At 50.6% G+C, this 16734-nt stretch overlaps 1 protein-coding gene across 1 annotated transcript in view; it reads right to left on the bottom strand.

The window, feature by feature from the left end:
- Nucleotides 1-5446: 5446 nt before the first annotated feature.
- Nucleotides 5447-16734, bottom strand: part of LOC133052784 (oxysterol-binding protein-related protein 10-like) — an 80275-nt gene continuing 68987 nt past the window's right edge. The window contains exons 6-9 of the mRNA XM_061137633.1: nucleotides 15063-15249; nucleotides 12919-13101; nucleotides 8979-9132; nucleotides 5447-6762 (exon numbers count right to left, since the gene is read on the bottom strand). Coding sequence (XP_060993616.1) covers nucleotides 6718-6762; nucleotides 8979-9132; nucleotides 12919-13101; nucleotides 15063-15249 — 569 coding nt within the window. The 3' untranslated portion in view covers nucleotides 5447-6717. The remainder of the gene's footprint in view (nucleotides 6763-8978; nucleotides 9133-12918; nucleotides 13102-15062; nucleotides 15250-16734) is intronic.

Raw genomic sequence — 16734 nt, 5'->3', positions numbered from 1 at the left:
TCATAAGTAAACCTAACAATATTTTTCCAACACAATTCTGTGTACTTCCTTTTAATAAAGTGACTCTTCCCACAGAGAAGTGTTAGCTCCCGTAAGAGTTGCCCAGAAAGACTTGGAAGCTATTTCAATCTATGCTGGGATGGAAGTATGCAATCTGTTGTTAATAAGCAGGAGGAGGGAGTCACTGGGCACATTTCCAGGCAATTTAACAGTACACTCATCCAGGCAATGCCAGACTGTAATATATCTGGATCCGTGTTCCTTCCTAAGACAAGCTGTCACCCTTTATCAGCATGGAAGACCTGTATCACTGCTTCTGTACTACTTAACATCATTTTCTCAAAAATAAACTTGTGCGAATAGAAAACATCAAATGGTAAGATACTCACAACCACACGTTCATCCAGCCGGGAGCAATATGGATCTACAGGTCCCAGTGTTGATGCCCCTTGCCCATTCATATTTCTCCCTGAAAGTAGAATATTGTGATTCGGATATTGTATTTAAGAGCACAGCTATATTTGACCACTTTTATGACCATATGTTGATTATTTTTTTTTTAATGTGAAAATACTTTTAAAAGAAAACTCTGGTTAAGTATGAGTGTACATGCATTCCAATTAAACCAAAATACAGTTGCTTGCAAAGCCATTTGTGTCTCTGCTAAGCTGGCAGAGAAATCACCTTAAGGTACACAGGAAGGCTGAATTTTTGTGAGGAAGTGTGATTTCACAACAGAATTCTCCATCATGAAGATATTTAGTGAAATACTGCTAGGAATTTAAAACTTCAGGGCTATTGCTCTTCTCACACTCCTATTCACCAGACCTATTTTCCCCAACTCCCTTGGAATTCAGTTGGAACACGAAGAAAGGCTCAGTCTTACAGCCTGACTATGGGGAGTTTCTCAGTGTCCGTGGCTGAGGTGAGTCTGCATGCAGAGCAGCCGGTCCACTTCTCTCTTGGCACCTTACCACAAAGCCCACGATACAGTCACAACTCCAGCGCGGTCCAGTTTCTAGGTCTCTCCTTAATCGCCCACCCCGCCCCCTGCCCAGGTCCCACTGCCGGCTCCAGATTCTGTGCCCTCTCATCAGTTCCAGGGCCCCAGTGAACCAGATATCTCAAAGAGCACCCCCAAGTCTCCCCCCACCATCATCCGACCCCCTGCCCTCCTCTGCCCACCGCCCTTGCTCTCCCAACACCAGGGCAAGAACTATGGCGTCGCGACACTTGTGAGGAGAAAGATGACGACCTCGAGGGCCTTCTTCCTCAAAGGCCCCAGATCGCACTGCCCGACCCGCCCGAAACTCGCTGGCTCCCCCTCACACGTGCACACACTTAAACTCCAGACAGGACAGATCTGTGGACCTACCTGGTGAGTCTCAAGTGGTCAGAAAGAACCGGGATTGAATAAACACACCCGTCTCAGGCCCAACGCTCCTCACAGCACGCTCAGGAAGGCGTACGTGCACCGAGGCGCATGCGCAGGAAGGGGTACACTGCGCATGCTCCCTGAGTTGGGCGTGAGCTGTGCTGCTTGAGGTTTTCCCGCCACTGAGCTAGTCCTGGAACCGCAGGGTCTCTGCAGGATGAGCAAGGAGGCTTGAATACTATATTTTTTTCCTTCCAGTGCAGTCTTTCTTATGCATCCACAAACTGTGGTGATAGGAAGCCCCAGGTTACCCTTAGGGGAGCATGTGTCTCAGAAAGACACTCATGACAGAACTAGACATTACGGTTTTTAATACCTATTTTTATACAGGCTTTGATGAACCATTTCCTTCTCTGCTTCTGGGTTTTCCAGCATGCTTGCAATGGCTTTACTCACTTCCATGGAACAAATACATAAATAGATACCCCTGTTTCCTTTTTTTGCTTGGAGCACTGTGCATTTAAATCTCTGAACTGGTAACAGATTTCTCTGAATATACCTCTGGTTCCTATACAATATTGTTCTTTTAGCATCGGGCTTTACTTTCACCACCAGACACATCCACAGCTGGGTGTTGTTTCCACTTTGGCTTAGCCTTTTCATTCCTTCTGTAGCTATTTCTTCACTCTTCTCCAGTAGCGCATTCTTCTTATTCTAGTACAGCAGAAATTTTCGTACTTACTAGGAGGTTTAATTTCACCCGGTTTTACCCAAGAGAAAGGAAAACATGCTCACACAAGGACCTTTACTCACATATTCTACTCATGTACTCTGAATAGCCAAAGCTAGAAACAGCCCAACTATTCAACAACTGGTATATAGATGAAAGAAAACCACAAGTGTATACTGGTACAAAAGAATACTATACAGTCATTTAAAAAGGAGCTACTAATGCATGTAACGGGAAGGATGCATGTCAGCTGTGCCAATGAGAGATGTCATACACAGAAAGCTATGTATTTTATGATCTCATGTCAATGGATTTCTGGAAAATGCACAACTATAGGCACAGAAATCTGTCTCTGGTTGCCAGTTTATAGGAGTCGAGGAAGGAGTCTGAATGCAAATAGTCCAAGGGAGCATTTTCAAACCAATGGGACGTTTTCCACATTTTTATTGTGGTAGCATTTACACGATGGTATGCATATGTCAAACTCAACAAGCAGTAATGCTTTAAAGCATGGACTTTAACTTCCAGATATACAAGTTGGGTTTGAAGAGGCAGAGAAACAAGAGATCAAATTGCAACATTCCCTAGATCATGGAGAAAGCAAGGGAATTCCAGAGACACATCTACTTCTGCTTCATTGACTAGACTGCCTCAAGGCCTCTGACTGTGTGGATCACGACAAACTGTGGAAAATTCTTAGAGATGGAAGTACCAGACTAGCTGACCTGTCTCCTGAGAAACCTGTATGAGGGTCAAGAAGCAACAGTTAGATTAAGACATGGAACAACGGACTGTTTCAAAATTGGGAAAGGAGGAAGACAACGTTGTATATGGTCACTCTACTTATTCAAATTACATGCAGAGCACATCATGAGAAATGCTGGGCTGGATGACTCACAAGCTGAAATCAAGGTTGCTGGCAGAAATATCAACAAGCTCAGATGTGCATATCATACCACTCTAATGGCAGGAACCAAAGAGGATCTAAAGAACCTCTTGATGAGGGTGAAAGAGGAGAGTGAAAAGGCTGGCTTAAAACTCAGCATTCAAAAACATAAGATTATGGAATTCAGTCCTATCATTTCATGGAAAACAGAAGGGGGGAAGTCGATGCACGGACAGATTTAATTTTGGAGGCTCCAAAATCACTGTGGATGGTGATTGCTGCCATGAAATTAAGACATTTGATCCTTGGAAGAACAGCTATGACAAAGCTAGTAGGCATGCATGCTCATGGCTTCAGTCTTGTCTGACTCTTTACGATCCCATGGGCTGTAGCCTGCCAGGTGCCTCTGTCCATGGGATTCTCCAGGCAAGAATACTTTGCTGGATTGCCATGCCCTCCTCCCATGGGGCATGGCAGGGGATCTTCCCAACCCAGGGGTGAAACCCATGTCTCCCGCATCCCATGCATTGCAGAAGGATTCTTTTTTTTTTTTCTTGCCACTTTATTCATGTTTTAATTGAAGGATAATTGCTTTACAGAATTTTGTTGTTTTCTGTCAAACATCAAGAATCAGCCATACACGAAGACAGAAATATAGATCAATGGAACAGAATAGAAAGCCCAGAGATAAATCCATGAACCTATGGACACCTTATCTTTGACAAAGGAGGCAAGGATATACAATGGAAAAAAGACAACCTCTTTAACAAGTGGTGCTGGGAAAACTGGTCAACCACTTGTAAAAGAATGAAACTAGAACACTTTCTAACACCATACACAAAAATAAACTCAAAATGGATTAAAGATCTAAATGTAAGACTAGAAAGTATAAAACTCCTAGAGGAGAACATAGGCAAAACACTCTCCGACATAAATCACAGCAAGATCCTCTATGACCCACCTCCCAGAATATTGGAAATAAAAGCAAAACTAAACAAATGGGACCTAATGAAACTTAAAAGCCTTTGCACTACAAAGGAAACTATAAGTAAGGTGAAAAGACAGCCCTCAGATTGGGAGATAATAATAGCAAATGAAGAAACAGACAAAGGATTAATCTCAAAAATATACAAGCAACTCCTGAAGCTCAATTCCAGAAAAATAATTGACCCAATCAAAAAATGGGCCAAAGAACTAAACAGACATTTCTCCAAAGAAGACAGACAGATGGCTAACAAACACATGAAAAGATGCTCAACATCACTCATTATCAGAGAAATGCAAATCAAAACCACAATGAGGTACCATTACACACCAGTCAGGATGGCTGCTATCCAAAAACAGACATACAGATCAATGGGACTGATGAGAAAGTCCAGAAATAATCCCACACATGGATGGTCAATTGATTCCTACCAAAGGAGCCAAGAAAATGAAAAGGGAAGGACAATCTCTTCAATTAATGGCTCGGGAAAACTGGACAGCCACATGCAATAAAGTGAAACTGGAACACTCTCTTACACCACACACCAAAGTTAACTCAAAATGGATTGAAGACTTGATCATAAGACCTGAACCCATACAAGTTCTGATGAAATCATAGAACGCAATTAGAAACTGTGCAAAGGACTTGAACAGACATTTCTCCAGAAGATACACAAATGGTCAAGAAATAGATGGGAAAGACGGTCAACATCACTAAAAATCATTAGGGAAATGCAAGTCAAACCCAGAATGAGATCATTCTTCACACCCATTAGGATGATTGTTGTAAAAACAATGCAATTCTGCAGAGGCACAAAGGTGGCTTTCAAGGTGTGGACAAACAGGTCTCTTTCCCCAGGCGGTGGGTACCATGGGTGTTTATAAATATTCCTGAAACTGTAATATGCTTTTTGTAATTCTTTATATGATGTTTCACAATATTTTAAAAGGCAAAATGAACCACCCCCCATGACCAAAAAAGAAAAGAAAAGTGATGGATCTCCATTTTTTACCTCCCAGATAGTTTATGCCCTGGTGTAAGACTGGAAAACCTAAAAACACACGGTGATTACTTTGCAGTCTCCTCATTATAGATTTCCCTCTCAAAATATATCTATTCTGCTTACCCTCTCAGAAATAAAATGATTCCACTTTCTTCTCCTAGATGTCTTAAGACAATGGACCAGAACAGGCTTACCTTATCATTTTGCCTGGTAAGTCACTTCTCAAAACAAGACCATTCCCCGATATAAGTTAAATTTTCTTATGACCTTATCGGGAAATATCCATATATGATGTTTAATGTGTTTAAAACACTGTTTTGATGGAAATATAATGGCTGTTCTCATCAAATGAACACTAATCAGTAAAAGATGAGTTCATGTAGAACCACCAATTCCAACAGAACTTTGGAATCCCTGAAAATCAAGCACAGACACGCAGATAAGTAGAGTATTTAATCGAAATATATTTGTCTAATGTCTACAAAGTGTGAACAATTGGTCTTAAGAAAGCAGACGAAAGGCACAGAATTCGTATTACTACAGAGAAGCATTCATGCTACTGGATTGTATAAGTATTCTCAGAGTGGCACAGTAAAAAATAAGCATTGAGCAAAGATCAAACACTTCATTTTCTCCTTGCTTTATATTCTGGTCATGTCTTGACCTCATTTGTAAAGGCTGAAGACTGGAACTGAACTGAAACCATGGAACATTAGGCAGGCTGTATGGATGTTTTAATCACAGTGGTTTCCTTGCAGAGTTTGGGTCAAACAAGAGAGGGAGATGTGCTTAAAAAAAAAAAACAAAAACCAATTCACTGGGTATTCTTTTCTCTTTCCCCAAACGAAACACAAGGCTGTGGTAGTGCATGTTTGTATGTGCATGCGTATATCTCACTTCTAAAGCCCTTTTTCCAAAGATAAAAGTAGTGAAGTCTCCACAGGACTTGTTTTCTACCATGAAAGCAGCAGCTTCTGAAAACTATGACTAGCGCTTTGAGCATAAGAAATCATCAGAGAGCTTCTGGGGCAAGGACGTGGGAGGACCATCCCAAGGCAGGCCTGGCTGTGGGCTCTCCCAGGGGGCGCTCCATCCGGGAAGGCTCCAGCCTACACCTTTAACAGCTTCCTACCTACTCCCCATCCCGCAGGAGATGCAGATGGTCTGTCTTGAGCATGGACAAACAAACAACAAAGTTGGGGGCAGAGTGGGAATCACAGCCATGATGTGAAGTGGCAGCCACCTTCCACCAGGCACGAGCCACCTTCCCCCAGTCGGATGGCAGTCTGGCCACGCCCGTTCACCTTCGTCTGGACAGGACTTGTCGACTGGAGAATACTTTGTGAGTGCAAAACATTTTTTGGCAAAAGTGAAAACTAGAAAACTTGAAACCTCATTGATTAAAAGGAGCTCATAATCACCCACGTCGCTGTTGGTAAGTGCGGTGCTTCCGTGTGTAGTGATACCCAGCAGAGGGAGCGCATGCGTGTGAACAGACAGTGTGCGGGGAGCTCTGCAGACAGACACATGTGCACACGCAAGCCCACATGGCTCTTGAATAAGCTCAATCGCACGGCAGAGTCTGGGGGCGAATCGTTCACAACAGAATCTCTCTCTCAGGTACTGCGTCTTGAGTGTTCTCAGGTGGTCTCAGGGAAGACGCGCGGAACCTTGACACCGTACCACTTTAATTCCTACAAAATCAGGGCTATTTCTGAAAGCTCTGCCTCTCCAACCATCAGTGTGCCTTCCACAGGGGGTTGAAGTACACCCAGCCGTCACCCTGCAAGAGACAGGAGGACTCATCAATACGTGGGGACTGTCGGCGAGGCGAGGGCAGAAGCAAAGGGGTCCTCCCCGCCCAGCCCCGAGGACCCTGCGGAGCAGCGCTGGCTCCCACCAGCCTGTGCCCCTGCCTCGCTCCCCACGGCGCACAGCCTAGCCACGCTGCTGGTCTCACCAACCCTCCTGGCGCCCCCGGGACCTTCGCATCTGCCACTTCAGGAGGAAACCCCACGAAATGACCAAAACAACACAGAGGCGGCAGACGGCCTGTCTGGCTTCCATCAAGGAAGATTAATTGGCCCCAAAAGAAAAAGCACCTTGAAACGGCAGGACAGGAGGGGAAAAAAGGACGGTATTTGGATGAATGGACAAGAAAGAGAAAACACAAGGGCCTGAGCAGGAGGAGCCTGCCCAGGGCAATGACGTTACAGCCCGCTAAAGGCCACAGCAGGCGGCAGCCCTGGGAGACGATACCAGTCACACACGGCACCGGTGAGGAAAAGCCGAGGCTCCCAGTGGCGTGGGGCCCGGCGCCCGCCTAGAGGAGCCAACTGCTCAGCAACCAGGCTGGGGTGGGCTGTATCCTTTAGGTGTCCTCAAGCCTCCGTTGGAAACTGACTGGCTTTTAGTACGCCCTCTAGGGGGAAAAGAATGGGGCTTGCTGTCATTTTACTTCTTCACGTGCAGCGTTCCACAGAAGCCAAGCCACACAGTTGTCTCTGGGAGATGATATCTAGCTCACAGTCGGATCCTGGGGGATCCCTTAATGGTTACTTCGATGTGTCCATGTGACCAGCCCCGAGTTAAGTTTTGTTTCTGAGCCTGAGAGTAAGGGTGTTTCTGGAGGAGGGTGGCATGGGTGGGGTGCGGTAGATACCCTGCCCCCATGCGGGGGAGGGGATAACCCCATGTCCCCCGGCCGGAGTGGAACCGAAGGTGGAGGAGGTAAGGATCGGCCTTGTCCGTCCTGCCTCACTCATATGGACTTCTGCCCTTGAGCAGAGGTTCACACCATCAACTCACCGGGTCTCAGGCTTTGGATTGAATAAACCACTGGCTTTCCCGCAGTTCCAGCTTGCAACCCACAGATCTCGTAGCTTTGCAGCCTCCACCATCTCATCGTAAATCTACATGAACTCCTATCTCCTGTTGGTTCTGTGCTGTTTCCCTGGAGAACCCTAATATAGAGTCACCTGCCCTGGGCAAGCCCTCCAGACAAGGACCCGCTCAGTGTCCCCAGGCAGGCTTCCTGTCTAAGGCAGCGGCCAACCGTGACGCCGACGCTCAGCCCACAGCCCTGGCTGCAGCCTCTGGGGGGTGGACCCAGCCCACCTGATGGTCACCCTCTCTCCCTGCAGCCTTCCGGCTACTCGGGGTCATGCTTCCACGGAGCGCAAGTCAGACCCCGCCAGTGCCCGGACAGGGACAGTCCAGACAGACTGCCACTGGCCCTCAGCATTTAAACCTTTCAAGATTCCTCAACACCAGCTGAGTATCTGATCTCCCACAGAAATGCCGATTTCTGGCTTCTCGTGAAGAACTGGGTCATTGGCCTGTGATGGCCTGGAGGTGAGTAGCATCCACCCCTTCAGGTACAGACTGGGGTCTGTCTGGTCCCCACCGGCCGGTTTCTCTCATTGACTGTCTCAGACTCCTGACTCCCTGCCTGAAAATCTGTGGCTCCTGCACTTTTGTTGTTTCCAATTATGTTCTCAGGATGCTGCCCAGCTGCGCCACAAAGATTGGGCACGCGGCGCTTTGACCAGCAGGTGGGCAGGGTGCTGGGTCGGGGAAGTGGTTTCCCCAGGATTCATGGTGACCTGGGACAACCCTCCCCCACCCCCCACCAGTCTCTCCCTCCAAGTCCATTCCACTGGCCCCACAGGAGGCAAAGCTCTAAAGAGGTGCTTGTCATAGGAAGGTCCCAACCTCCCCAGGTGAGGAGGTGGGCTGGGCCGGCCTTTCCCACTAATTTGCTATAGAAGGCAGAGCAGCAGGTCTGCGATCTCTGTTAAGCCGACGCGTCCCCGAGCCTCGGCCCCCACGTGCGCCTCCCCACCGGCAGGGGCTCCTCCACGGGAAACGTGAGGGCAGCCGGCACTCAGGGCCCTGGGGCCGCGGCCGCGGTGCCCGGTCCTCCCCCGCCCTCCCTGCCCGGCCCGCGGCCGTGATGGGACAGCCCGCCCACCCCGCCCCGGACGCCGGCCGGGTCACCTCCTGGATGAAGTACTTGGGCCGCCAGGGTGCGCGGAGGTTCTCCCGCTTCCGCTCCTCTGCCCACTGCTTCTCCTCCAGCCGCCGCTTCTGCTCGGTGGCCGCCTCCATGTCCCCTAGGCGCAGGCACTGGGTCACGTCCCGCCAGAGGTTCCTGGGGGAACACGGGGGGCACAGTTAGCAGTCAGGCAGGGCCAGCGGCCCGAGGCTGCGGTCCCGGGCGAGGAGGGCCCGGAGCCCCATCTGCACCCAACTCTGAATCCCCTCTGCCCTCCCCGGCTCTGAGAGCCCGGGGACCAGTCTAGGGGTGACGGGAGGAATCCTGCTGCTCCTGCAGACAGAATCCACGCAGACCCTGCCACGCGGTGGGCACCTCGTTTATAGGCAGTTTACATTAACTCATCATCACAACACCCCAGTGACACAGAAGTGATGTTAGGACCCCATCCTAAAGCAGAGAAAACAAGACCCCCACCAAGGGCAGCCAGCTGCCAGAGGTCAGCAAGTTGATGGATGTAAACAGTGGCTGCTCCGACAGGGGAACCCCATACTAGGAGTTACAGACACCGGAGGATCCACCACCTGCCAGTGTCTACATGCAAAGTTAGACTCATTCATTCATTCATTTACTGGAGAAGCCATCGGCTTCCCTCCTCAGGAAACACCTCCCCCCAGTCCCACCCCGTGCTGGAGCTGAGCTGGGGGGGGACCCGCATTTAGGTGAAGGGGACACTTCCTCACTTTCTCATATCAGGACCCGCCCAGATTACGCACAAAGGAAAGGCAGGCTTCTCCACAGCGAGCACGCCCTCCCTGGCCTGGGGGACACGGATGCCTCTGCAGCAGGCCGAGCACAGGCGCCCTGTTAGCTCCTAAGCCAGGGAGTCAGCAGTGGAGCGGCCGAGCCGGCCAGGAAGGCAGCCCTCCTGGGGAATCCGAGTCCAGACTGGAGCTGGGCTCAGGCTACAGAGGCCAGACTGCCCGTCCCCCCCCACCCCCCCCCCCGTCACTGCCCCACCCCACAAAGCGCTGGGGACAGTGGCGTCCCGGCTCCCAGCGCACACAGGAGAAAGCTCTGGAGCAGGGCAGGAAGCCAGCTCCAAGTGGGCTCCCAGCCCTCGCTCTTTCTACAGCACCCTGAGAGCTTAGAGGGGAAGAGGTGGGCTCAAAGAGGAAAGGGGGCTGGGAAGCAGACAGGGCGGGCTGGTTGCTGCCTCAAACTGGCTTTTCCATTGCCCCCACCTTCAACACACATCTCGTGCAGAGGGAACGACCGGGTGCCCGGACATCCAGGGTGGGGGTGCTCCCAGGGCAGGACTTCCCCTGACAAGTCCCATCATGGGATAGCAGCCTCAAAACTAGAGGGCAGACAGCCCCCGTGGCTGGTGAGCAAGGAGCCAGCCCACATCAAGGGCTCAGCCCATTCATTCACAGGCTCCACCCAGAGCCGCTTGGAGGGGCAAGCCAGGGCTCCCCGGGGAAGGCGCTGAATTTCAGGCCAAAACGCAGGGCAGAAAAGCCTCCAGGGCTGGGAGGGTAGGAGCAGGTCAGCGTGAAAAGCAAAAAAGGAAGCCCAGGGGAGCCCTTACGGAGAGCAGGGAGGTCCTGGAGGCCAGGGGTGCTCAGCAGCACCCCGCGGAGCATGCAGGCCAGGCTCGGGGCATTGTGAGCACGCTGACTGGGGTGGCTGATGAAAAGCAGCTTCTCTTCCCACAACCGGGTAGGGGTTCCCTGCCATGGGGCAGGTGGGGGCCGGGCCCCTTTGGGCCGAGGCCACCAGGCGGGCCTTCCTTGGCCTCCACAGGTGGGGCCTGGCTGGCCAGCGTGTAAGCGGGCTCAGGTGCTCCCTCTGGGCCATTCCCACCACGGGGAACAAGGTGGGCGGCTGGGTTTGCCGACGGCCCAGCTCCGGTGGCAGGGAGTCCACGTGTGTGAGACAAGAAGCGTCAACCCCCGCCCCTCTCCCGTTCCACACTCCATCCCCTATCCGCTCTGCTCCAGGCAGGGGCCTGAGCTCCCAGCTCCAAGAGGCTTCCTAAGGACCAGCTAAGGCAAGGACATCCTCGGAAGCTCAGCCCACGGGAATCACAATTTGGTGATCAACAGCCACGCCAGAAACAAGTGGGGCTGTGACAGGGACTGCAGGGCTCCTGACTGGGGGCAGGCGTCATCGGAGGCCACGTGGGCAGGGGTCGCATGCCATCACGGCTCACTGGGCTGGGTTCATGCCCTCCCAACACGGAGAAGGTTACACTCTCATCAACGGGCACGAGTGGACGACTCCTAGCTCAAAGCCAGATTTCCAGGACACCGCAGCCCCCTTTCTAGCAAACTCGGTGACAACATATGATTTACACACACTGGTATCCTGCCGGACCTGCCGGCAAAACGAACAGGTCAAGGACGCAATCACCAGAGCACCTGAGAAATAAAAGACTCGGAAAGATGGGGTTGAGAGGGACGGAGTCAGCTTGTGACTGATTCCGACGACTTTATTGAGGGGTAACATACATATATATGCTAACAGGATTCACCAAATTTTAGATCAAAGACTTGCATACGTGCAGAACTGCAGACACTAGTTTTAGCTCAAGAGTTTTATCTTAACTCTAGCAGAGCATGGCACCAGCGTCTTACAATCAGTTAAAGACTACCTAGACATAAACCATTCACAGGAGCCTGATAATCTTATCAGAGTCAGGAAAATGGGCAAATGGTGGCTGCAGCGATTTCCTTGAGGGAGGTGAGAAAGGCCAATTTGCACTTTAATAAATCAGGGGTGGCGGGACAGAGAGGGACCTCTTAGATCTCTCTCAGGGCCGAGAAGGGGCCTGAGCAGTCAGGCCGGCTCCCCGCAGTATCCCTGGCTTCATTTCCACATAATAAACACTGTTCCAATTTGGTGGCAAACTCTTCTGGTCATGGCAAACCCTTTCACGGGGTCATCTGTGATTTCATGTTAATCCCACGTCATCTTTCTATAGAGCAGCATGCTTTTCAATAAGAGCAGGAGCCAGCAAACGTTCTCCTGTGAGGGCCAGCGAGCCAACATTTTAGGCTTTGCAGGCCATGTGGTCTTGGTCACTACTATTTCACTAGTATTGTTGCAAGATGGTGGCCGCAAACAAGATGCAAACAGGTGAATGCGGTGGTGTTCCCACAAAATTTTACAAAAATTGTTTACAAGGTGCGATCTGGCCTGTGGGGCAAACTTGCCTGAACTCCTAGATTTAAAAATTTTAATTGCACATTTCCAGAAGATGCTGCTTCTATACCTGCATAAACATCACGTTAAGTGACTGCAGAATATTCATGTGACAGAGTGGATTCTCCTTTACTCACTTAACCTGTTTTCTCCAAATCACTGCACTGTTAGATGGTTTCTGTTTGTTGTTTAATGAAAAAAACATACCCAAATTTCATTTTTAAAACCTTTTGTGAATTGAAGGAGTCTCCCTTAGATGAGATTCCCAGAAGCAGACTACAAGATAAAGGAAAAGTCACAAATTTAAAGCTACTGGTCCCTGCAGTGAACCTGGCACCTTCCTGCATAAGACACAGAGTGTCAATTTTATCACAGTTTTGCCAGCACAGAATTTTTTTAAATTATGTTGCTAATCTAGTAAGAAAAAAAGGTATCGCATTGCTTAATTGCATGGTTTCTTGATTACTAACATCTCTCTGTACTTAACTTAGTGATTACAGAACAGACCAGCAGAGCTGACAACTTCTTCTAAGACAGGCAGTAAAGTCCGGGCGGGCTGTCTTCACATTCTGCCCCATGATCGCAGAACAACTAAACTGAAAGCGACAACCAGTCTCTTCCTGAGTGACACCCAGAGGATAGCTCTGAAGGAATCAGAGCATGATTCTGGCCCCGTCCCCTGGGACGTCCTCTCTGCCAGGGTCACGTGCTGAGACAGCAATGCTTGGCCCCCACCTGGACTCCATGGGGCCCTGCTTCTCCAGGGGGCGGATCTTCTTGGGGTACACGGGCAGTGTGGTCGTGTCGATGACCTTGGTCTCCCCGTTGTTGTAGGTGAACTCCAGGGTCCCGTTCCACTCCCCGTGGGCTTTGCACACGATGGTGTTGGTGGGATTGTGCTTCACTTCTGCTGTGACCCTGAGTGAACGAAGAGTGCAGTGAACACTTTGTGAGTCTATCAGAGCACAGACTGACTTCGAAAGGTGTGCTCACATGGGCAGATTTTTTTTTTTATGGGGCTGCTCTTTTGCTCAAAGACTAGCTCTTAAAATGTAATCTAACATCCTTGAGCAGATAAGGAAAGCATCAGTGGGCAAACAGGTAGATCTGAATAAAGTCTTAAGGATGCAGCAATGTTAACTGCTTAGTTTTTGTTAATTGAAGTATATTAATTTACAATGTTGTGTTAGTTTCAAGAAACAGTGGTTCATATAGTTACACACACATACATGAACAAGTATATATATTTTTTCAGATTCTTTTCATTTATAGGTTATAATAAGACACTGAGACCCCTGTGCTATACAGTAGGTCCTTGTTGTTTACCTGTTTATATAAAGTATGTATTTGTTAATCCCAAAGTCCTAATTTATCCCCTCCTCAGTTTTCTCAGTTTGTTTTCAATTAATATTGTTTTACTGATTTTTGACAATAAATTAGGCAGTTTAAAATTATACATCCTTTATTGCTCTTTATTGTGAGTTGTTTAGTTGAATCTCATCAATTTTTAGTTTTGATAAACATGCAAAGGTTTTACAAAATGTTGTTATTGGGGTGGAAATCACCCTTCTTCCTCAAATCGCACCTAACAGTGTACATTCTGGGACCTCTCTGGCGGTCCAGTGGTTAAAATTCCGCACTTCCAGGGCAAGGTGGTGGGTTCAACCCTGGTGGAACTATGGTCGTTGGTCAGGGAACTAGATCCTGCATGCTGTGGGGTGCGGCCAAAAATTCTGTTTTTTTAGTAATAATAATAATAGTGCACATCTCAACCACCAAAGGAACGTAAGAGTCTCAGGAGCACTTTTCAATCACTAAACGAGGGCGACTCCCTGCAGCCTGGTTTACAAGGGTTCTGGTGGAGGAGTGTGGCCCCTTGCCTCACCCACCCAGCCCGGGAATCAGGGGCTCAGCTCTTGGGGAAGGCAGAGCCCACTCCCTCTCCCTAGGAGCCTGCTGCGGGCAGAAAAACACAGCAGGAATGGGAGGTGGAGGAGCCCGGGTCCTCTTTTCCTAAAGGCCACACTCCGGATGAACATGGAGTTTCTGAACACAGACCTGGAAGCATTCCCCCTGAGCCTGGACACAGCGGGGTCCCAGGGCGCACCCAGAACCCTCTGGCGGATCCTGTGGGAAGGGTGTCTGTGCTGTGTTGGTCACGCTTTAACAACGGGCTCGCCACCGGGGAAACACCCAGTTTGCAGCCCTTCCGTGAATTCCTTCCCTGCCCCAACCTTGGCGGATCTCAAGCCACCAGGCGGGATGAGGGGCCACAGAGCTGGGGAGAGACACACACAGTTGGCTCTTAGGAGCCGGTATGTCCAGCCTGAAACGGCCAGGAGGGCAATCCACTGTCCGGGGGACACTCCAACACCCTTAAGGGAACGCCACCCAGGACAGCTTTCCAAGGGAAAGGTAAAAGACGGGGGCTTGCTTACCTGGTGATCTGCTCCAAAGGGGGAGAGTCTTAAAGCCAGAACCATGAAAACGAGGTGACGCTCTACTCCAACAGCGGCCGTCTCCTTCCACGTCTTAAGGCATGCTTCCTAGGTTCCCAAAGGACAGAAACAGTCCTGCTCTCAAAGACACGGGACTCAGGGTGTTGCATGGAGCTCATGGACCAACTGTGTCAGAACAGGTCAGGCGGAGGCCTGGGGAGTGAGAGGTGGCAATGACCCCAGAAGCCCTGATCTCTGCACCTCGCCGGACTGGGAAGGGCTCAGAACTCTGCCCCGGAGACCCATCATCTGAAAAGGACGCGTTAACTGGAGTTTGATCATCAACGCCTCTCCCAGCTGGAACCCAGGCTTCGGATGGAGAGAAGGGACCTGGGGCCTCGTGATCAGACGGACCCGGGGCCGGCGCCAGCCGCCGCCTACCTGTGGACCTTGCCCCCGTAGAAAGGCTTCGTGTGGAAGGTGACAGTGGCCGAGTAGCCGGTCTTGGCGCAGGTGATGCTGACTTTGCCTCCAAGCTCCACCCATGGGATGGTGAGGATGGACCGGGCGTAGGCGCTGGGCAGGGTGAACACATACTCCTCCCCGTGTTCCAGGAGCCGCAGCACACCTGGGGGCAGACGGCACGTCAGGCTCGCCACGCCGCACGGAGGGCGGCTGCTGAGACCCAGCGGGGCCCTGCGGGGCTCCGTGGCCCCCGCTCCTCATCGGCAAGACTCCAGCCCCCCCTAACCTTCCCGGAGGTCCAAAGGGCAAATCCGAACAGCTGCTAACCAAGAAAGGAGCAGCCGCACTACTGACTACAGCCAGGACCCGCAGACAACCTACATGTCCACCGACGGATGGATGGACTACAGAGGTGTGGTACACGTGTACAGTGGAGTATCGGCCATAAAAAAGAGTGAAACTGAGTCATTCAGAGAGATGTGGACAGACCTAGAGTCTGTCGTACGGAGTGAAGTCAGTCAGAAAGAGAAAAACAAATGCCATATATTAACACACATACATGGAATCTAGAAAAACAGCGCAGATGGACCTAGTTTCAGGGCTGCAGTAGAGCCACAGACGTAGAGAGGAGACATGTGGATCCTGCACACAGCCTTGTCTTGTCAGCAAGCCCACCCTTGAACTACTGAACTCCTCATCCCATCCTCCTCGGTTGGGACACACTGTTTGGAGGCCAGGAACCCACCATGTCCTCCTTTGCTGGGCAAAGCAATAAAGCTATTCTCTTCTACGTCACCCAGAACTTGGCCTCTGAGATTTGATTTGGCACCAGGGCATAGAAGCTGAGCGTGCAGCGTCACTGGGGCCCAGAAGGTGCAAAGATGAGAAACCAAACCTGCTCCCTCCATGGACATCACGCCTCCCGCCTCCACAAAGGCCAGCTGCCTACCTGCCGCTCCTCTGTGTACCATCCTCTGCCGCGTGTCAGGCACCCAGAACACACAGCGAACCAGACAGACTCATTCTCTGCCCTCAAGAAGGTGAAAAGAAAGGTGGGTGTGACTGAGGGGCCAGCAGAACCATGACTGTGATGAGGAGGCAAGGGGAGGAGCTGACCTGGCAGGACAGACTTCCTTGGGGAAGGGACACAGGAGCTGGGCTAAGGGCTGAGTAGGGGAGGATGGGAGGGGAAAGTCTCAGGTTGAGGAAGGCATGTGCAAAGGCCCTGTGGTGGGAAGCAGCCAGGTGAGCATGGGGTGGGGGTGACGGGGCCTGAGAAAAGGCCCCTGGGGGAGAAAGGGAGGCTGCTCGGTCTACAGGGGCCAGACTGCATCTTTAAACTTCGAAAAAGCCTGCTAAAGAGTTCTGCCTTTATTCTGAGGGCAACAGAGACAACCTCAAAGGTTCTCAGGAAGTTAGCAATCAGAGTGCATTGCTTCTGCCACCACCTAGGGGAGCCCACCCTGGAAGCCGAGCACTAGACTTGGAGAGCTCTGATCCTCTTGCAAATGATGTGGGGTTCTCTCTTTTCCTAGGGAAAAGAAGGATAGTTTGGATCAAGTTCTCAAAGGCCGCTGTGACCACCACTGCACGCACCATCTCCCCGGGCTGCTAGATGGCGGGAGCATCAGTGTCCAGCTCCCGCCTG

This window comes from Dama dama, chromosome X, assembly GCF_033118175.1.
Source record: "Dama dama isolate Ldn47 chromosome X, ASM3311817v1, whole genome shotgun sequence".
Classification (NCBI taxonomy): Eukaryota; Metazoa; Chordata; class Mammalia; order Artiodactyla; family Cervidae; genus Dama; species Dama dama.
Note: the sequence above shows the minus strand (reverse complement) of the source record. Positions and strands in the feature narration are given on the sequence as shown.